The sequence below is a fragment of the Trachinotus anak genome, unplaced genomic scaffold, assembly GCF_046630095.1.
Source record: "Trachinotus anak isolate AG129_WGS33_773 ecotype Australia unplaced genomic scaffold, CSIRO_AGI_Tana_v1 ptg000007l, whole genome shotgun sequence".
In the NCBI taxonomy this organism is placed as follows: Eukaryota; Metazoa; Chordata; class Actinopteri; order Carangiformes; family Carangidae; genus Trachinotus; species Trachinotus anak.
Window position 1 is genome coordinate 2,281,132 of NW_027273858.1, and position 19,478 is coordinate 2,300,609.

The 19,478-nt window shown below is 40.3% G+C and overlaps 2 protein-coding genes across 2 annotated transcripts; both read left to right on the forward strand.

Moving 5' to 3' along the window:
• The first annotated feature begins 2,099 nt into the window (after positions 1-2,099).
• Positions 2,100-10,835, forward strand: mcm8 (minichromosome maintenance 8 homologous recombination repair factor). The gene is made up of 21 exons (XM_071479897.1): positions 2,100-2,250; positions 3,145-3,473; positions 3,632-3,697; positions 3,813-3,895; positions 3,996-4,145; positions 4,459-4,556; positions 4,655-4,853; positions 5,023-5,108; positions 5,619-5,764; positions 5,923-5,997; positions 6,161-6,296; positions 6,456-6,486; positions 6,639-6,776; positions 6,883-6,943; positions 7,089-7,169; positions 7,507-7,702; positions 7,810-8,023; positions 8,115-8,324; positions 8,493-8,569; positions 9,075-9,264; positions 9,515-10,835. The coding sequence occupies exons 2-21, from the start codon at positions 3,152-3,154 to the stop codon at positions 9,605-9,607; spliced, it is 2,652 nt and encodes an 883-aa protein (XP_071335998.1). The 5' UTR covers positions 2,100-2,250; positions 3,145-3,151; the 3' UTR covers positions 9,608-10,835.
• Positions 10,836-11,674: 839 nt separating this feature from the next.
• Positions 11,675-18,176, forward strand: crls1 (cardiolipin synthase 1). The gene is made up of 7 exons (XM_071479898.1): positions 11,675-12,226; positions 13,163-13,300; positions 13,640-13,769; positions 13,967-14,052; positions 14,231-14,299; positions 15,362-15,453; positions 16,090-18,176. Exons 1-7 carry the CDS (start codon positions 11,816-11,818, stop codon positions 16,181-16,183), a joined length of 1,020 nt encoding a protein of 339 aa, XP_071335999.1. The 5' UTR covers positions 11,675-11,815; the 3' UTR covers positions 16,184-18,176.
• The last annotated feature ends 1,302 nt before the right edge of the window (positions 18,177-19,478 follow it).

Sequence of the window (19,478 nt, forward strand, 5' to 3'; positions counted from 1 at the left end):
TTTGACCTTTGACCACCAAATTCTAATCAGTTCCTCCCTGAGCCCGAGTGAATGTTTGAACCTAATTTGAAGAAGAAGAACATCTCAGGAAGAAGGTCTTCCTGAGATGTTCACGAGAATGGGACAGACATATGGATGGGCAGAAATAATGCGGAGGAATAAGAAAACTAATTTATGGTCACTCTGTGGAACAGCACTGTGACAAACTCCAGGGCAGAAACTGATCTCCAGTCAGTTCAGGAAAGTAGCTGAGCAGAAGATCACTGATGTTAAACTACCTCTGTTTGACTTGATACCAACTTAACCCCTTCTTAACACAAACACAAGTACTAATCAAGTCTCTCACCCTGACACCAGGACTCCTTTAAAACATACTCTCATCGTGTCACAACTGAGCGGCGGTGACTCACCACCTATATTTAACTTTGGGGTCTCGAAATCTGGCGGAAAAACAAACCGTGTCGAGAAATGAAAAAATTCAATTTTGTGAGACATTTGCTGTTAATTAATCAATCACCTTGCTCCCGATCATCTTTACATCCATCTCTCTGCGGAGATGGTTAGATAGCACTTCAGTTTCTACATCTCTCTCCACTCAGCACAGCAGGTGTGTGAATAGATGACTCAGGACACACACACACACACACACACACACACACACACAATAAGTGATATTATTTCATCTCTCAGTGTTATAACGATAATGATAAGGTTGAATTAGGAGCCAGTATTTCTCACTCTATCTTTATTACTTTGTCTTCTTGCCATAGAAGAGCTGTTTTTGACCTTAGCAACAACCTGTTTCACTATCTGTCTTCCTTTTCTTGTGTGTATGTGTGTGTGTATGTGTGTGTCCGTGTGTATGCACATCCATCCCTCTCAGCCCTCTGCGATTACCACTAACTACTCCAGGCCACAGTAGTTCAGGTATTGATTTTCCTCCTTGTTTGTTCTGTCTTTCTGTCCCCTCCAAGCCACTCCCTCGAGAGCGTGTGTGAGCGTGTTTGCTCTCAAGCATTTATCTTTGTGGTCCAATTTCAGTTCAGAAAATGTTTGTACCTTCTGGTTAGATGCTAAACTGCATCTTGTTTTACGGGCCACCTATTGTACTTGGTGCAATGATAATAAAATTAATCTCGAATCTATTTATGTGAATGATGGTCCTTGTTCTCCCTGCAACCCTGGACAGTGTGAGGTTGTGTGTTTTTGTGCGCACTGGCTCACAAACACAGATAAATGACTCCCCACCATTCATAAACAAGAGCGAAAGCTGCAGATTCAAGAGCAGTCTTTTTGGTTATTTTGTCTTTTTGTGGTTGTTTTGTGTGTTTTTTTAGTCATCTTGTGTCTCTTTGTGCTTTGTCAGGGGTCATGGTGCCCCTGTGTCCAATAAACCCTTTCAGTAATCCATTCATGCTCACATGCATGTGTGTATTTATGTGCATGTGTGAATACATGTGAAGTCTTGTAGTCACTAATCTTAATCTTACTTTTGTTAAGTGTTTGTGTCAATACAGAATTCAACTCCATAATATATATTTTAAAGCTTCTATTGTAATGACACAAAATGTCCAGAAGAGAGCGACAGAGGGCTGTTTTCTGTAAGGGTCATTATATGGCAAAATCACAGCAAATCTGCTTTAAATAATCCTTTAAATTGGGTTATATCTGTCATAGCTGCTTTCAAAGACTCCCGTCCTCTTACTCAAAGTTCTTCTACTCAACATCATAATAGTCTGTTCCGATATAGTGATGAGTCAAATGATGCAAAGGTAATTTTAATGATTTTGATTATCCGATGTGGATGATATTTAACAGTGGGTGATATCTGGTCTTTAGTTGTAAATATAATACAAAATATATCATACAAATACAAATAGTACAACTAAAGCTGTTAATCTGACTTCATATGTGAATCTATGACATTTTGAATAAATAAATAAAAATGCCCACAAAAACCTACAGAAAAACACAGGAGATTATGAACTTAATTCAGAGTATTGGCCCCATTGCCAGCCGGTGTTTGTATCTGCAGTACCTGTGGTGGCCTCCGGGGGCAGTACAACGCCTGAGAGCGCAATCTGCTGCAATTAAAAGCAGAAGAAGAAGTTTCAGCGCCAATGGAGGGAACTTTGACGTTAGTGTAAACATCAGCGTGTCAGTTCTCAGAACCGGTTTAATTTCAGTCAATTTAGCAAACTTGTGAGTTTCTGTCATCGTCAAACTATTTCACTTGAGGCAAAGCGAAAGGTTCGTATCACACTTTTACAGCGTTTTACCGGAACAAGTCATAAAATCTAATCGGTGACAGATAACAGTTTAGCTAGGATGATGTTGACGCTAAAATAAACGTTGTTAACGTTAAAGTAGGTTTTAATTCGAAAAATTATTTAACACATTTTACAGCGTGTTTGCGGTGGTAAAATTTGACATTAACTTAGTACACCACGTTGATTTTTTTCAAGTGTTTGTTCCCATTTAATGGGAAGTTGTGAAAGCTATGATCGAGCCTTACTAGCTAGTACACGTCTAAATAAATATGATTATATTTTACCGCAATAGACGATTACAGAAACTTAATAGCTGGTTTGTACCCAGGTAGTTTGGCTTTGTTAAACGTGTTCTCTAAAGAGTGTCATTTGGTCTGCACGAAGTGGACATGTTTTGCTGTTAAGAAAGGTGACACTAAATTACTAGTTTTTTTAATGGAGTTCTGTGAGAACAGAGAACACAGCAGTTTATTTTGGGCAGTAAGTAAATTAGAGTGAACAGGGAAACGTGAGAGTTTTTAAAACACTCTTAAATGTTAGAAGCATATATTAAACATTAAAATAAGCTATTATAGTACCGCACATGTTACACTTACCTAAGACAGTTTTCTTTTAATTTACACAGGTGAGATTTTCTCATTCTTATTTTGGCATTCATTCATTGAACATGCATGCTGGTGGCACCTGTCCCTGGATGTGGAAATAAATATATGTCACCAACCAAATTATGTAGCAGATAACTTCTAGGATGATGGTGTGGTTGGAGCCTGATCACTGCCTGTGGTTGTGATGTAGCTGAATGATTGACTTGCTTTTTTCCTCACTGTCGCTCTCACTGCTTCTTGCTCTGTTTCTCCTTCCTGCTTTATCTTAGGAAAACAATGACTGGGGAGGAATCCAGGAGAGGCTCATGGAGGGGTGGGAGTGGAGGATGGAGAGGAAGAGGAGGAGGAGGAGGAGGAGGAGGAGGAGGAGGGGGAGGTCGTGGTGGTGGTGGTGGTGGATGGAGAGGAGGTGGGGGAGGATGGAGAGGTGGAGGTAGCGGGTGGAGAGGAGGTGGGGGAGGATGGAGAGGTGGAGGATGGAGGAGTAGACCATGGAGAGGCGGATCAGGAGGAGGAAGGGGTTCAGGAGGAGGAGGGTGGAGAGGTGGAGGTGGTCTTGGGTCAGGAGGATCGGGTAATACCTTCAGCACTCAGAGAGGTGAGCTCCATTTTCTTGCACATTACATAAATCCAGTAAATCTGCATGTGCTTTGTTTGGCACAGAAAGGGGAGTGTGGGAGGGGGGGGGATTATTTTACATGAGCTGAAAGAAATTTACAACATTTACACTGCTGACTGACTGCTCTCTGTCTCCAGCTGTTTGTCAGACTACCCTAGATGCATTGTGTCCGTACAAAGGATGGGCACACTATTTCACAGAAGGTACATGTGCAGCTCTGTTTTCACATGATGATGCGGGTTGCATAATGGTCATGATCATGTGACTTTCTTTGCGTCTTTGATCTGTGTGTGTCTTAATGTGTCATTTTATGTGCAGGCTTCATAAAGAGCGCCCCTAGTGTGGAGAAGATCAAAGTGTTTGAGAAATATTTCACTTCTAAGATTCACTTGTATGACAAGGTCAGTCTGTCTGACTGTTGGACACTATTTATCTAGGTATTAATGACAGGGGAAGGGTCATTTTCCATACCAGTCAGAAGGAGTATTCTCTTGTGTACAGGATGAGATTGAGCGTCAGGGCAGTGTTCTGGTGGATTATGCAGACTTGACCGGAGACAAGCATGTGCGTAAAGCACTTCCTGACCTAACCACAGAGCTGAAGGAACAGCCAGAGTTGATACTCAGCTGTTTGGGAGTGGCCATTCACCAGGTACATGCATGAAGTTGCTGTTACACACATGTTGTGATCTGCAAGTTAGAACCTTTCAGAACAAATACACACCATGAATGTCTCTAGTTTATAAAATACTCACGAGCCTTTTGGTAAATGAATATTTAATGTGACAATTAACACTAAAAATTCATTCTTTACATTTCTTCATTATTAGCAATTGTCTCTCTCCCTCTCTCTCTCTGAAACTGAAACTTTTATCTGTTAGGTGTGTTAAGAGCTGTGCTGAGAGATCAAGTCCCAGTCTGATTGTGTGTGTGTGTGTGTGTGTGCGTGTGCGTGTGCGTTTCAGGTGTTGACTATAGATTTGGAGAAACAAGCTGCTGAGTTGCAAGGGGAAGAGCTTCCTGTTACCACACCAATCATCAACATCCCTCACATTAGCGCGAGGTGATGCACACAGTGATACGCAATCAGTTTCTAGCCTGACACCTGTGCCACTGCAGACCATGAATGAAGATGACTTTGTTTGTGTAAATTATCCACAGGCTGTATAACTATGAACCGCTGACTCCTCTGCGGACATTGCGTGCCAGTGTGTTTGGGCGGCTGGTTTGTGTGAAGGGAACTGTGGTCAGAGTTAGCAACATCAGACCTTTCTGTACCCGGATGGCCTTCAGATGCCTGGGCTGCTCACACACACAGTCTCTGCCACTGCAGCATGGGAAATACGCAACACCTACTAAGGTATGCATACCCACACACACACACACAAAATCTTTTCTGTATTCTAATGTAGCCATGATTTATTATACACAAGTAATATGAAGTAATACAGTGTCCTTTGTCACTTTGACAGCACTTTATTATTAAGATTTACATTTGTGTGTTTGTACCTGTGTCTTTTATCACCTAGTGTATCCAGCCTGACTGTCGCAGTCGTTCCTTCACCCCCAGCCGCAGTTCTCCTCTTACACACACTGTAGACTGGCAGATTATCAAGTAAGTATATCATGTGCATGTGTACGCAATTGAACAAACAACAGTGAAAAACTATGGTGAGATGTGGCCAACTAAAAGTTAGTTGAGGGCTTTATTGGTTCCAGCAGTGGTCTGTGACAGACGGTTTAAAGTTGTTCTTTCTGATCATAAGAAAGAGGAGACACCATTTAAAGTTGGGCACTAGAAAAGCTGCTGTCATGAAAACAACAACAATATGAATCAGAACAGAGGGAATGTGTTCAAGTCCTGTTTCTCTGATCGAAAAGAGTGAGTAGGGACTGGGAGGGCATTGGGGGAATTACAGGAGACGCAGGATTTTGAGAGATATCCTGTGTATCAGAGTGGCAGCTACTGCAGCTGCTCATCGTGCCAAGTGCACTTTGCACAACATGCTTTATCAGAGGATGCACGAAATGTTGCCACAAGTTACCTCTAATAAAAAGTGAATAATGTGAACAAGTCCCAGCTTTTCTCAGAGCATATTCAGATTTTATTTTTGTGCTACTTCAGGGTGCAGGAGCTGATGGGTGGAGAACAGAGGGAGACTGGCCGAATCCCGCGCACTGTGGAGTGTCACCTGACCTCTGACCTCTGTGACAGCTGCGTCCCTGGAGACACTGTTACTGTGACAGGGATAGTTAGAGTTACCAACGATGGTAAAAAAAAAACGCACTCACAACACAAATAGGGTAGGAGGTTAAATATATACTGTATATATGTGAGGAGTCCACTGTAAATATATATAAACTATCAAACTATATTAAGTATGAAATTAATATGTATTGGTCTCTTGCTTTTACAACCACTGTCACAGGTAGTTACCGAGGGAATAAGGATCAGTGTATGTTCCTCCTCTACCTTGAAGCCACGTCAGTGAGTAATACTAAAGGTACTGCAGCTTGTGTGTTGTAATTTATTTTTGAGTTGGTCTTCAATTGTGTGTGTGTGTGTGTGTGTGTGTGTGTGTGTATATATATATATATATATATATATATATATATATATATATGTATAAACAGTGCAGAAAGGTGTTATTTCTTCTTAATGTGTAGGACAGCAATCCAAGTCAGGTCAGGGGTCAGGAGGGTCACTTGAAGATCACTCTGGAGGGGAGGAGTTCAGTCTGAAGGAGCTGTATGCCGTCCAGGAGATCCAGTCTCAGCCTGACTTACTGAGACTCATAGTACAGTAAGATAGTTCTACCTACAGTGTTACATGTAGCTTTAATATGACCTGAACCACAGAGTTTGAATAATGGGTCATTTCAATCCTTTTTAGTGCTATTTTAACACTGTGCTGTTAACTTAAATTAAGACCAAACACTCTTTCTCTGTGTCCCTCTTTCAGCTCCTTGTGTCCTGTCATCTACGGCCATCTCGTGAGTTGTGCAATGCACTGCACTTTTAACAAAATTAAGATCACCAACAGCATTTTCATCACAAAGGGACAGTTATGATTTTGTTGAACACAGTAAGACCATGGACTCCTGATAAACAGGGATTTCGGATCTGTTTTCTTGTGTGTCCCTAGCTGGTGAAGGCTGCTCTGGCATTGGCGCTGTTTGGAGGGAGACAGAAACACACAGACAAGAACAGTGTTCCAGTCAGAGGAGACCCACACATCCTGATGGTGGGAGACCCAGGACTGGGAAAGAGTCAGATGTTACAGGTAACACAGTGTGTAACAAAACACTCTGAACATCTGGCAGAGATTTCAACAATGCCACTTTGTTACTCCATAACATGTGTGTGTGTTTGTGTTTTTCTCTGTGTAGGCAGTGTGTAATGTTGCTCCCAGAGGAATTTATGTGTGTGGCAACAGTACCAGCACCACAGGTAAATTATCAGTACTAGTCCCCCGATATTATGTTATATTGGGCTAACTCTGAACAGCTATTCAGATCTGTTACAACATAACCAAACAGGGAATGTAATATTAATTTATTTTAATTAATTTTTTTTATTTATTTATTTATTTTAGGACTAACAGTGAGTTTATCCCGAGACACAGGAACAGGGGATTATGCTTTGGAGGCTGGAGCCTTGGTGCTGGCTGACCAAGGTGGGAAAGAGAGTGTGTGTGTGTGTCTGTCTGTCTGTCTGTCTGTCTGTCTGTCTGTCTGGCGGCCCACTATTGCAATGTTCTTGCTGCCTCTGCAATGACATGAAGACGCAATTACACAGCTCTATGTAGGGCTTTTAATTTGAAACGAAGGATACAAGAAGTGGAAGTAACTAGTTATCATTACAACAAAACCCTTCATAGTCAGACTGGCCATCAGGTGCACCGGGACGAATGCTGGTGGATCGTCATGTTCCAGGTGTGTGCGTGTACCCTGACTGGGCTCACTTCACCGACCCAAGCAACCTTTTATTCCTTCTCTGCCTGTTCTCTTTAGGTCTGTGCTGCATTGACGAGTTTGATAAGTTAGGCAACCAGCAGCAGGCTCTGCTGGAGGCCATGGAGCAGCAGTCTGTGAGCCTGGCTAAAGCTGGAATAGTTTCCTCTCTGCCTGCCAGGACGTCAGTCGTAGCTGCTGCGAACCCAGTTGGAGGACATTACAACAGAGGCAAGACTGTCTCTGAGAATCTGAAGTACGTTAACTCAGCAGTCGTTCAGTAAATGAAATGCATTTTTTTGCTACTGCTGGAGGATATAACTGTCTGTAAATTGACTTGAAGTTGTGTATTCATGTTTTTAGAATGGGCTCAGCTCTCCTCTCTCGCTTTGACGTTGTCTTCCTCCTCCTGGACATCCCAGATGAGTCACATGACCGCCGACTGTCAGAGCACGTCATGGCAAATAGGGCAGGAGGAGGCAGAACCAGCAGTGCTGTAGTCACCAGAGCCCACAGAGAAATGGACACCTCCATCCTGCTGGAACACTCAGACATGCCGCTGTCTGAACGTTTGCAGGTAAACACAGACCAGCGCTGTGCACACAAAAAGGAAATTCATATCTGTCAAAAAATCTTTGTATTTATGTATCACATGTGTTCGTTTGAAGATCCCTGCAGGTGAAACTCTAGACCCCATTCCAGCCTGCTTGTTAAGGAAGTACATCAGCTATGCTCGTCAGTACGTCCATCCCTCGCTCTCTCCTGAAGCAGCACAAACACTTCAGGACTTCTACCTGTCACTAAGATCTCAGGCGCACTCTGCTGACTCCACACCCATCACCACACGACAACTGGAGTCCTTAATTAGACTGACTGAGGTAGGTTTCTGTCTCTGTGGCTGTCAGTGTATTTACCCATCACACCTTGCAGCATGCGATGAATAAAGACATCTGCTTTTTATGCTAGAGCTTGAGGCTAATACAAGGAATCATTTTCCCATTAATGTACCACTAAGTGACTGTATGTGGTTGTGTGTTTTTGTGCAGGCAAGAGCCAGGTTGGACCTCAGAGAGACGGCTACCAAGAGTGATGCTGAGGATGTGGTGGAGATCATGAAGCACAGGTGACACTACAGGAGTTTTTGTGTGTACTAGGGCTGCAACTGACAATTATGGTCTCTATTGAATAATCTGCTGACTCTTTTTCTTAATTAACCTATTAATCCTTTGGTCTTCAATCAACTAATCCATTAATTAACCAGCTGTTTTATTATCAGTGTGTATGTGTCACCTCAGATAGTTAATTGAAGAGATTTAGGGAGAGGAAGCTTAGATTTGCAGAGGTAACAGTTGTCCGCATGTTGCTCTTGCATGTAGCATCTCAATTTGTCTGATCAGTTCCATTTAGTCCTCTGAAAGATAAAAAAGTCTTAATTCATTACAGCATAAAATGTAGAATTTAAAATAAAATATCTCACATAGTAATACACTCATACAAAACCATTACAGAACTGGTAAGTGTGAAGGCATCTAGAAAGAACATTAAGGTTTTGTCTTACAGTACATATACAGCCCAGGATTTAAAAATTGTATTTGTGTTGTGTTCGTGTGTTGTGTTGTGTTTGGCAGTCTGGCTGATACATATTCAGATGGTCTGGGCAATCTGGACTTTGAACGCTCTCAGCTGGGGTCAGGCATGAGTCAGCGCAGTGCTGCAAAACGGCTGATCAACGCGCTGCACTCTCACGCACAGAGGACCAATCAGAAGCAGTTTGACCTACAGATGCTTCGAAGTATCGCCGACCGAATGAACATCAAGGTGAAAGCACGCTGACATTTTCACTCACCCTCTGTGAGAAATTAGCTTCTTATCCAACTGGTGGCTGGTTCTGTCATCAAGGCAAAGTTGTCACCTTTTGTCTACAGAGATTTCTGTAGCGTTTCACCACAAACTTGCTTATTAATTCAGGTCTTGATTTGGTCTCCATGCTGGTGCTACACTAAAAACACTATTATCACACTGTATTCTTGCTTATTTATTTTTTTACTCAAACATCTATACCTCGCAGGTGATGGACTTTGAAGGTCTGGTGAGTTCTCTGAATGATCAGGGTTTCCTGCTGAAGAAAGGAGCCAAGCTGTACCAGCTGCAGACAGTCTGATCACTGGCAGCTGTAACAGACTCAGAATATGTGCCTGCTCCTGCCTGCAAACCTCACTACAAGGTCAGTGTCTGGGATTAATGAAAAGGGTATCTCTCTATAGAAAAGAAAAAAAAAAAACTACTTGATATCCAGACCGCTTTCACCAACCAGCAGACTACAGTATGACCTTTCTTAACAACCACAACTGACAAAGACAGGAGAGATCATCTCACTGCTGAGAAAGCATTGCTCTGCAGCACCTCACAAAAACCAGTTTCCTGAATGAGTACAAACTTCCTGCTAAAAAAAAAAAGGAACTAAGCTGGTCTGACTCCTGTGCACACTCTCTGCTGAAATGGTCTGCATTTCTTTACACATGAAAACTTCAAACTGAACAAATGTATGACTTGATTTGGATTTAATTGCATTAGACACCACAGACATTACTCAAGATCCACCATCAATGATGTGATGTGTCACAGATACTATTATCTAAATAATAATAATAATAATGTTATATGAATAACTTTTTATATTATTATTATTATTATTATTATTATTATTATTTAAAAAAATAAAATCATATCTGGGTTTAGACTGGTTTATGTTAACAGTCATGTGCTTTTGTGTTGTTTTAACAGTAGATGGTGACTGTTTCAAACAACAGCTGTCACTGAACCTTGTTTTTCCAATATTTTCAAAGTAAGGTCTCTGATGATGCACTGAGCATCTGGAGGAAATGATGTACTTATATGTGATAAATATTTAAGAGGTCATTATACACTTTATATGATTTGTTTTCCACACAGATAACTTGGTACTAGAAACACTTTTGAAAATGTACTATATTTATTCACTGTTATATTTATGTACATAAAATGACATATGTATTTATGCGTAAATGTTTGGTGTTAAGTAGCTTGGTAAAAACCAATTTAATTGAAACAGTTGCTTCCAGTGATGCAGCTTGTCCTCGGTCTGTAGAGCAGTTTCTGCTGTGCTCAGTACGACCAGTAGCTGCTTGATACCAGTTGACACAGTGAACATTCATCCACTGTGGTTGTTTTTCATTCAGCTCAAACACTGAACCATCACAGAATTTTTTTTTTTTTTCACTTGTCTTGATTTAAGTATCCAAAACTGTGGTATCTGCTTTTTATGGTTACTCTGTGTATGGTATGCAATTTGTAAGCTAACACAAAACATTCAGTTAATAAATAATTTTATTTTTCTGGAAATAAGAGCATTTTTTGTTTCGTTTTCACATTCACACATTACAAAATGGGTTTGACAAAGTGCTTTTGGAATACAATTACCACAAAACATTAAATATTTAGATAACCTATTGCTTTATTTCACCAGTCTGTATTTTCCTAATAATGTTCCAATAACTCACTTGGTCACTTACCTGGTTACAAAAAAAAAACATGATACAAATTATAGGGGAAATAGGAATTTTCTTGAAAGAACTGTTCCATTTAAATAATATATATAAAAATGAATGAATGTTTGGATGTTTGGATGTAAGCAAATTTAACATTTTTGTGTTATTAGCTGACCTGCTGCACACTGACTAAAAGACTCTAGTAATTCAAATTAATTAATTGAACACTGCATCTGTCTTCCCTTTTCTTTGTACAACCAGAAAATAATAATGGCAAGTATTGGAGAATTATTAGGAAAACAAAGATGCATAAAATAAAGCTTTGCCCATTTTTTTTTTTTGTTGTTTGTTTGTGGAGCAGTTCTTGAAGCTCAGCAATGACCTTTAAACTCATATCAAATAACTACACTTAAATTATTGTCTGAGATCTTTGCCTCTTTTTCCTCTATAACTGTGCCAAATTTCATAGTTCCTCCAAGGACTTCTCTAATAAATGATTAAACAAATTGTTACTAATATTTACTATTTTTATGAACAGCAAACCTCTAAAACTCGTGGTTGAATTTTTACAATATTCATTTCAGAGGTATTTTAAAAACTTTCCTTTCTCTTACTCGTAGTTCTAATTCTAAATTTCAAAATAAAAGCCTCGTCGAGGAAAGTCTCACTGGCGATTTTACGACGGTCGTGTGCCGTATCGGTTTACGGCAACATGGCAGCCTGCTGGCCTCAGCTGTGACTCTTCGCTCCGACCGTCAGACTCCTGAGCTCCACCATGCAGCCGGACACCGACAGTACGTGACCAGCGGGTCGGTAACGGAGGGGTCGGGAAGGTGGTGGTGATGATGATGATGAAGATGATTTGTCTTCGGAGGATCGCACATGTTCGCTGTCTGCTGTCCGCGCGGTGTACGAGTGTGTGCTGGCTCGAGCCCGCGTCATGGCGCCACGCACCTGTCGCCGAGCTCGCGGGGCGGAGGCGGGCTCAGGTGAGCGGGTCGCGGCCCCTCGGGCTCGGAGGGACCCGGGGCGGGATCCTCCAGCAGGTGAGACCGGCGGCCTGGTTAGAGCAAAGCACCGTGCTCCGGTACCGGGGAGGTCACGAGAGGTCGGCGGCCAGCTTCCGGTCTCTGCTGTCACCCACAGCTCGAGCGCTCTGCAGTGGGAAGACGGAGGAAACGAAGCACGGCCCCGCGGACCGGGCCGAGGCCGGGGCGGTACCGGGACACGGACTGTTCAAGTTCAAAGAGCTGGTGAGTCCAGAGCTGTCAGTCTGTTGCCTGTAGCAACGTGAAGTAAGTGTGTGTGTGTGTGTGTGTGTGTGTGTGTGTGTGTGTGTGTGTGTGTGTGTGTGTGTGTGTGCGCGCGCGCGTGCGCAGCAGGTAGGGGTAATGCAACCGGGAAGACACCTGTTTAAAGTGTGCACAGGTGTAAACACAGCGTCAGTGAAGGAGGGAGTTTTCAGACCTTTAGCAGAACAACAAATTAAAAGTGCTCCGGTACCAGTTCAAGCCTTAAATTGTGAATTTTACTGTAAGTTATCAGCCTAACGTGCTAAAGTAGAAATGCTCGTCCTGCAGCAGAAAGTCCTGTTAATGGTGTAATGTTATATTGTCAGATTATTGCTGCTGCCAGGCTGCATGTTGCTGGTAGAGGCTCAGCTAGAAACATTTGCACTTTTCTCATACAGTCTTGAATTTAATTTACAAAGTTCTAATATTTTTGAGCATGTTGTTGGCAGTAGTAAAACTTATTTGAGGAGCTTTAAATACGTGAGTTTTTTTTCCGCCCATCCTCTGCTGCATGTCCAGGTCTTGTTTAATGATTAATTAATGATAATTATAATATATTACTTTGGGAGAGTACTAACAAAAATGTGAAAATGTTGATAAATTAATGTATTTAATAATTTATTTTCATTTCTATTTATCCTACTTTGTTAAGTGAGTATTAGATTATGTTCTGTGTCTCTAATCTGGTGAACACTGCAGAAACCCTGAACAATGCATTTGTATATAAACTCAGATATAAGTTGCTGCCAAAGAAACTAGAGCAGAAAGTTCCCTGCACCAAAGAAATTAGGAAATGTTGCTGGAATATTTTTAGGCTGATTTACTTGCTGTGCTGTTACATGTCACTGACTTGTTGACCTATGGAGTAACGCATATATCTAATCTGTTTTTCTGCAGTATGAGAACCCATGGACAATCCCCAACCTGTTGTGTGTTTGTCGGATTTTGCTCGCTCCATTCCTGGGTCACCTGATCATCCAGCAGCACTTTCACCTCAGTCTGGCTTTGTTTACACTGGCTGGAGCTACTGACCTGGTAAAATAGATACACATGCTAAAACAGTTCTTGAGCAGTTGGTCAAGCTTAGAGTTACATGTCTGTACACAGTTACAGATGCTGTAGTGCTGTTCAGTCTATTTTCACCTGTTCAGGATTGTACATTTGTTGAGGATTCATATAGTTTATGCCTTGAGATATTTACACATGGAAACTAAAGTCTATAAACCTATAATAGGAGAATTATTGTTTTGAAAAAGGATGGACTTATTTTGTCCTGATCTATTTAGACTCTCTTCTGTCTGATTTGTAGATTTGACTTGAACTCAGCCGCTCTGTGACAATGCCTTCATCTCTGTCTCTTTCTCTCTGACTCAGTTGGATGGCTACATTGCCAGAACATGGCCCACTCAGAAGTCTGCACTGGGCAGTGCTCTTGACCCACTGGCTGACAAAATTCTCGTCAGTATTTTATACATCAGTCTCACCTATGCTGATCTCATACCAGGTACTGGACTCTGTGTATATGTTGTTTTTCGCTCCCTACTTGTGTGCTATTAATTTCATGAGGCAAAGAGGTAAAAGTAATGATCAATAACAATGGAAGACCAATTAAAGAGCTGTGTGTTTTTCCATCTTTTTGCATTTTGTTGAAAGTTGTATTGATGATAACACAAGATTATTTATTGTTTTCCTCTGTTTTAGCACCACTGACGGCTCTGGTGATTTTCAGAGACATCGGTTTGATAGCTGCTGTGTTCTGGGTCAGATACAAGACCGTACCTCCACCGGTGAGACACGTTAAATCCCACTCTCCGTTTTTGTGTCTGTTCAATATAATTTGAACACTGAAGGTATTTTGTAGAAGACCTGCCTAAAGTAATAAGAGATGTCAGTGTGGTCCGGGTTACAATGACATTACACCTCAAAGAGGAAATTCATTTACATTTCAACCTCTCTTTTTTTCAGGTGACACTCAGTAAATTTTTTAACCCCTGCTACACCACAGCGCAGCTCAAACCCACACTTTTCAGCAAGGTGAGACACACATGCACGCACAGAACCACCCACTCTCTCAGTGCTGTGGACTTCAAACATTTTGTACGTTGCAGCACTAAAGTGGAGATTTGGCAACACTAGAGCCTCACAGAATATGATAGGAGAGTGTAATTATTTTATTATTAGATTTTCCTCATTAGTTACTCCTTATAATTTGTGCATGACAGTTACCGATAGAGAGGCTGATAATCTGACACAGTTTATTACAGAATTTTTACTCAGCAATGGGTTTGTTGTCATTTTGATGAGGAGTTGATGGATATGCAGGTAGAACACTGATTATTATTAAAGTTTGTGCATCCCATTATTGCAGAGTTTTCAAAGGATGCAAATGTCATAATCTTATTAAATTTACAATTTGAACTTATTCAAACCAGCCCTGTGCTGCAGGACTGAGCGGTTCAGGAAATCCTTTGTCCCCACTGCCATCAGGCTGTATAACACCTCATGACTCATGACCTGGACTATAAATCTAAACTGCATATATGTACGAGCTGCTGGACAATTGAATTTCCCCAAGGGGGTAAATAAAGTATCATCTATCTACCTACCTATCTATCTATCTACTCAGTAAACCAAGTATTGTTGCAAATAAAGATATATGAAAATATACTGGCTTGTAAGCTTCAGTCAGGAAAGAGACCAAACTAATAGATCTGACAGGACTGGTGGAAATTAGCATCCCATTGGCGTAAAATAATTTATTAAGATGTTGAATCTGCAAGTATATAACAGTATATCCTTTATACTGAATTATTAGCACCATGGATGCTAATCTAGCATGAATAAATTGCTTATTAAAATTCACTGTGAAAATGTTCCTTTAAGGTTCCACCACAATTTCTGAATAATTCATTTTGATACATTTGACTGTGTAGAATACAGTTCTTTCCTTTTAGTTTTAGCTGCACAAAAATAATTAACCAAACTTTATTATTTTATTAGAGAAATAGTTAGTCTGTAAATGTGAAAGGGTCTTGTGCTGTCATATTGTTTTTATTCTGACTTACGGGGTCTTTGTGTGTTTTATGTTTGTGTTAGGTGAACACAGCCATCCAGCTCTTCCTGGTTGCAGCTTCTCTGGCTGCTCCAGTCTTCCATTATACAGACAGTGTCCTGCTGCAGTGCATATGGTAAACCGCAGTCTATTACATACACATACACACACCGGTGCCATTCATCTGACCTCAATATCCACGATGTCCTTTACTTTTCGTCATGGTGGTTACAACAAAGAAAAAATGTTATTGTGCAGAGGGTTTTTGAATGCAAATGGTTTCATCCCAGTCAAGTACATAAATGCTGTTTGTTCCAGCAGAGTGTTCAGGTTAAGTGGCCTGACTCATTTCAATCTACAACTCAGAGTGAGATGGAGTAGAAATCAGACTCAGGACAAACACTTTACCGTGTCATGGTAACCTACATTTACATGAGAATCTACTACGGACTCATGGACTGACTGACATAACAACTGACGTTATTTTAATTTGTTAAAATTTACACATAGAATTTAATTGACCCATTTTAATTCAAGTTTCAAGTTTAATAATTCACTATATTGTTTTTCAATGTAACAGTTAATTAACCAACTATAACCAGCCACTGGAGGATGATTAATAATTCTTCAAATAACACAGTATTAACTTACTACAATGGAGAATGATGCTGTTAGAAGTATTTAAAAAAAATAAAAATCTGACCAATCAGATAGCTTCATTAAAAGTGTTTTTTAAAGTGCCGTATATGTCATGAGTTGTATTCTACTGCAGGTATGTAACAGCGGTGACAACAGCAGCGTCAGGCTATAGCTACTGGCACTACGGCCGCAAGACTGTCCAGGTGCTGAACACCAGATCACCATGACAACCACACCAGGAAACACCCAGAGGGCAGAACAAAAGCAGGGAACAGCCGCTGCACAGCCTCTGATCGGCCGTGGCAAAAGTCGGACAGACAGATGGACGATCGCCAGGAGCATTGAAACCAAGTAGCTGTGACAACCATTTGTGAGTCACCATGGCAATGACACATGGAAACCAACCAAGGCCGCAGACGGTTCGCTGAAAAAACACTACAGAGACGCCTAACAGCAGCTCTGCTGACTGGCTGTGAACAACATACACAGGCAAACACAAATATAGACCACACACACACACACACACACACAGACTGTATTATACACACCTGTACTCACATGTCAAGTATATGTCAAGTGATCTGGCAAGAGCTTCTATTTTTTTTCTTAGTTTTTCAATCAAGAGGTTGTGATGTCGACCTAATCAGTGTCACATGAGTGTCAGTTTTGTAAACCAATGATTTATGATTAAAAAAAAAAAAAAGGAAAATCTGCTTTGGTTTGTCTCTGTGTTTGTATGCTAATGTGCAAGTGACTGTTCCTGGATGCAGGGCTCGTTTTTCTTAGAGAAAAAAGACAAATGTTTAATCTTATGAGACATAAATTTGACAGTTGATCCATCTGAAATCAAGAGTCAGAGGACTAAAAAAGCAGTACCAAAAAAAGCTGACATGCAACCATGGCTGCAAGGGACAAGCACATCCTCTTGGTCCTGATCTGTTAGGTGGTCCTGAGTCCACAACAAATGTAATCTTAATGCTAGATCTTTAAACTAATACCCTCATTCAGTAGAGTGGGGACAGTTACTTTATTATTGATAAGTTACAGTAATTTCCCAAGCAAAAGCATATTTGTTCCAGCTCCTTCGGTGTGAGGATTTGCTGCTTTTCAGTTTTATATCACTGTAAAAATTGAACATCTTTGTATTTTGGACATTTGAAGACCTCACCGTGGGGTCTGGGAAACTGAGGATCATTCTTCATTATTTTCTTACACTTCATGGACAAAATCAGTTTAATCAATTATAAACAGAATTGTTAGTTGTAGCATTATATTGATGAATCTGTTGTTAAATACATTAATCAAAAATGCCCACCACGTGGCTGCAGATAAAAATGATCCTTTTGACTAAATCTAGCACATTTACATGACACAATAATGTTAAACAGCATGTGCTCTTCTTCAGTTCTTATGTGAAATCACTTTTATTTTTTTATTTTTTTTGCACCAACAGTCCAAAACCTAAAGATGTTCCATTTGAAATGATATGAAATTAAAAAAAAACAACAAAGCATCACACTTGAGAGGCTGAAACTGCAAATGTTCGATAATTGAAAAAACAATGAATGAACTGTCAGTTAATTTTCTATCAATTGATTAATCAGCTGACTGTTTCAGCAATGCTTCATTTTTCTTACTCAGGTAAGATTTAAGAGAATCCTCTGCTTATTTCCCTGCTTATGACTATAAAAGAACCAAAGACACTGCAATGCTCCTTTCAAGTTCCTCCAGTCTCAGGATCAATAAGCTCAGTAAGCTGGAGGTTGTTTGGAGACTCTGAGAGAACATGAACTACTACCGGACCTTTTTTTTTTGTTGTTGTTTTTTTGCTGAGTGATTCTGGCAGTTTTATCTAACTCCACTGCTTATTTTACCCTCAAGAAGACTTGTAATGAAGCTGTGCAACCTTTTCAACTCCTCCACTCATTTCCCAGCAATTTTCTGCACCACTTGGGTGATGCTGTTTTCATTACCAACTGTGCACCGATGACTGCCGGGCTAGTGCGAGTTGTTTTCGTGGCCCTGTGTGGGATGTCTGCTCATTATCTCTTCGCTGAATAATTTAAAGAGTCTCATTTTTAAAGTGAGATATCCATCACTGGGAACAAATTGATACCTACTCATTAAACAACTGTTTTAAGAAGTTCCGGTGTTTTTTTGTCAGAGTATAGTAACTTAAGTTCATATTTGAAAAATAAATCAGAAGTGTATGATTTGGAAGTGCTGGATGATGCCTCACAGGCTTCTCATGTCGCTCCTTAATTAGTAGTGCCTCTGAGATGAACCCTGATGATGAAAAAGCTAACCTCTGTCTTCTTTTCAAACTCTCAGAGGTGAACTTTTACTCTACTGGGGTTCATCTGGTCATGATTGACAGATATTGACAGCGTTTATTGTATAGTTTTGCCTCAGTGACTCAGTTTAAACCACAAAGAACTGATATATAAATTGAAGCCGAAAACTATCTCTCAGTTGTTTTGCAGACTCATTCATGGCTGTACCAGTTTTAGTAAGATTCAGTCATTATTATTACAAAATTTTGATACAAAAAAATTAAACTATTTGCCGGTACAAAGTGACCGTAAACCGTAAACCATAAACCAAACTGGATGCAGTTTTAATCTGTAACTAGTTTTTTGGTTCTTATGGCCACTTTAGAAAAAGTCATCATACTAAGAAATTTATATATATATACTAAAGTCATATTGGGCTGGAGTAGTAAAAAAACCATTAACACCATGTTAATGTTCTTCTGTGGTCAGAGTCTATGCTCTCATGTAGTAGTTACAGGTCACTAGAAGGCCACAAAGACTGTTGCATATATAGGACATAGCAAGGGCTCCTCAGTATAGAAAAGAGAAGAAATGATGTACAATGAAGTAAAATACAGCTTAACAGTGATTTGATTAATTATGCAACATGGACAATAGCAAACCTGTAGTTTCTTTAGAACCACTGAAAAGTAAAGTAAAATAGTTTCAGATGACTAAATGACAATAAAACGAACAACAATCAGTTATTCGTAGTGGCCGTGTGTTTAGTGCAGCTGAAGCATCAGAACTCTAAACTCTAGAACTTGTTCCATCTCATTTCCCATTCACTCTCCTGAGAACATTTAAGTCACTGTAAATCCTTTCTCAACCACTAGATGGAAGAACCAGAAAGAAACTCAGCTGATGGTTTTACAGCAGTTGTAGTTGAGGCTTTGTTCACCCTCATCGTTGTTTTCAGTGCGGAGGAAGGATGCAGAGACAGTCCGAGCATCTCAAATGGTTTATCCTGTTATAATAAATATGAATAATCATGGCATGAAATCACTTGTAATGTCATATTGATGCATATTAGAGAGATATTTGCTGTTGGATTAACTCATGTATTCTATTACCAGTATTAAGGTTTGTTGCTGTTCAGGAGGATTAAAGAAACCCTTATTGTTTTGCGGTTCTGAAAACTCTCGTACTCAAAGGCATTGATTAAATTATCAGCTCCTCTCAGCGGCGCAGTAACAGATGTGGTGTCGCT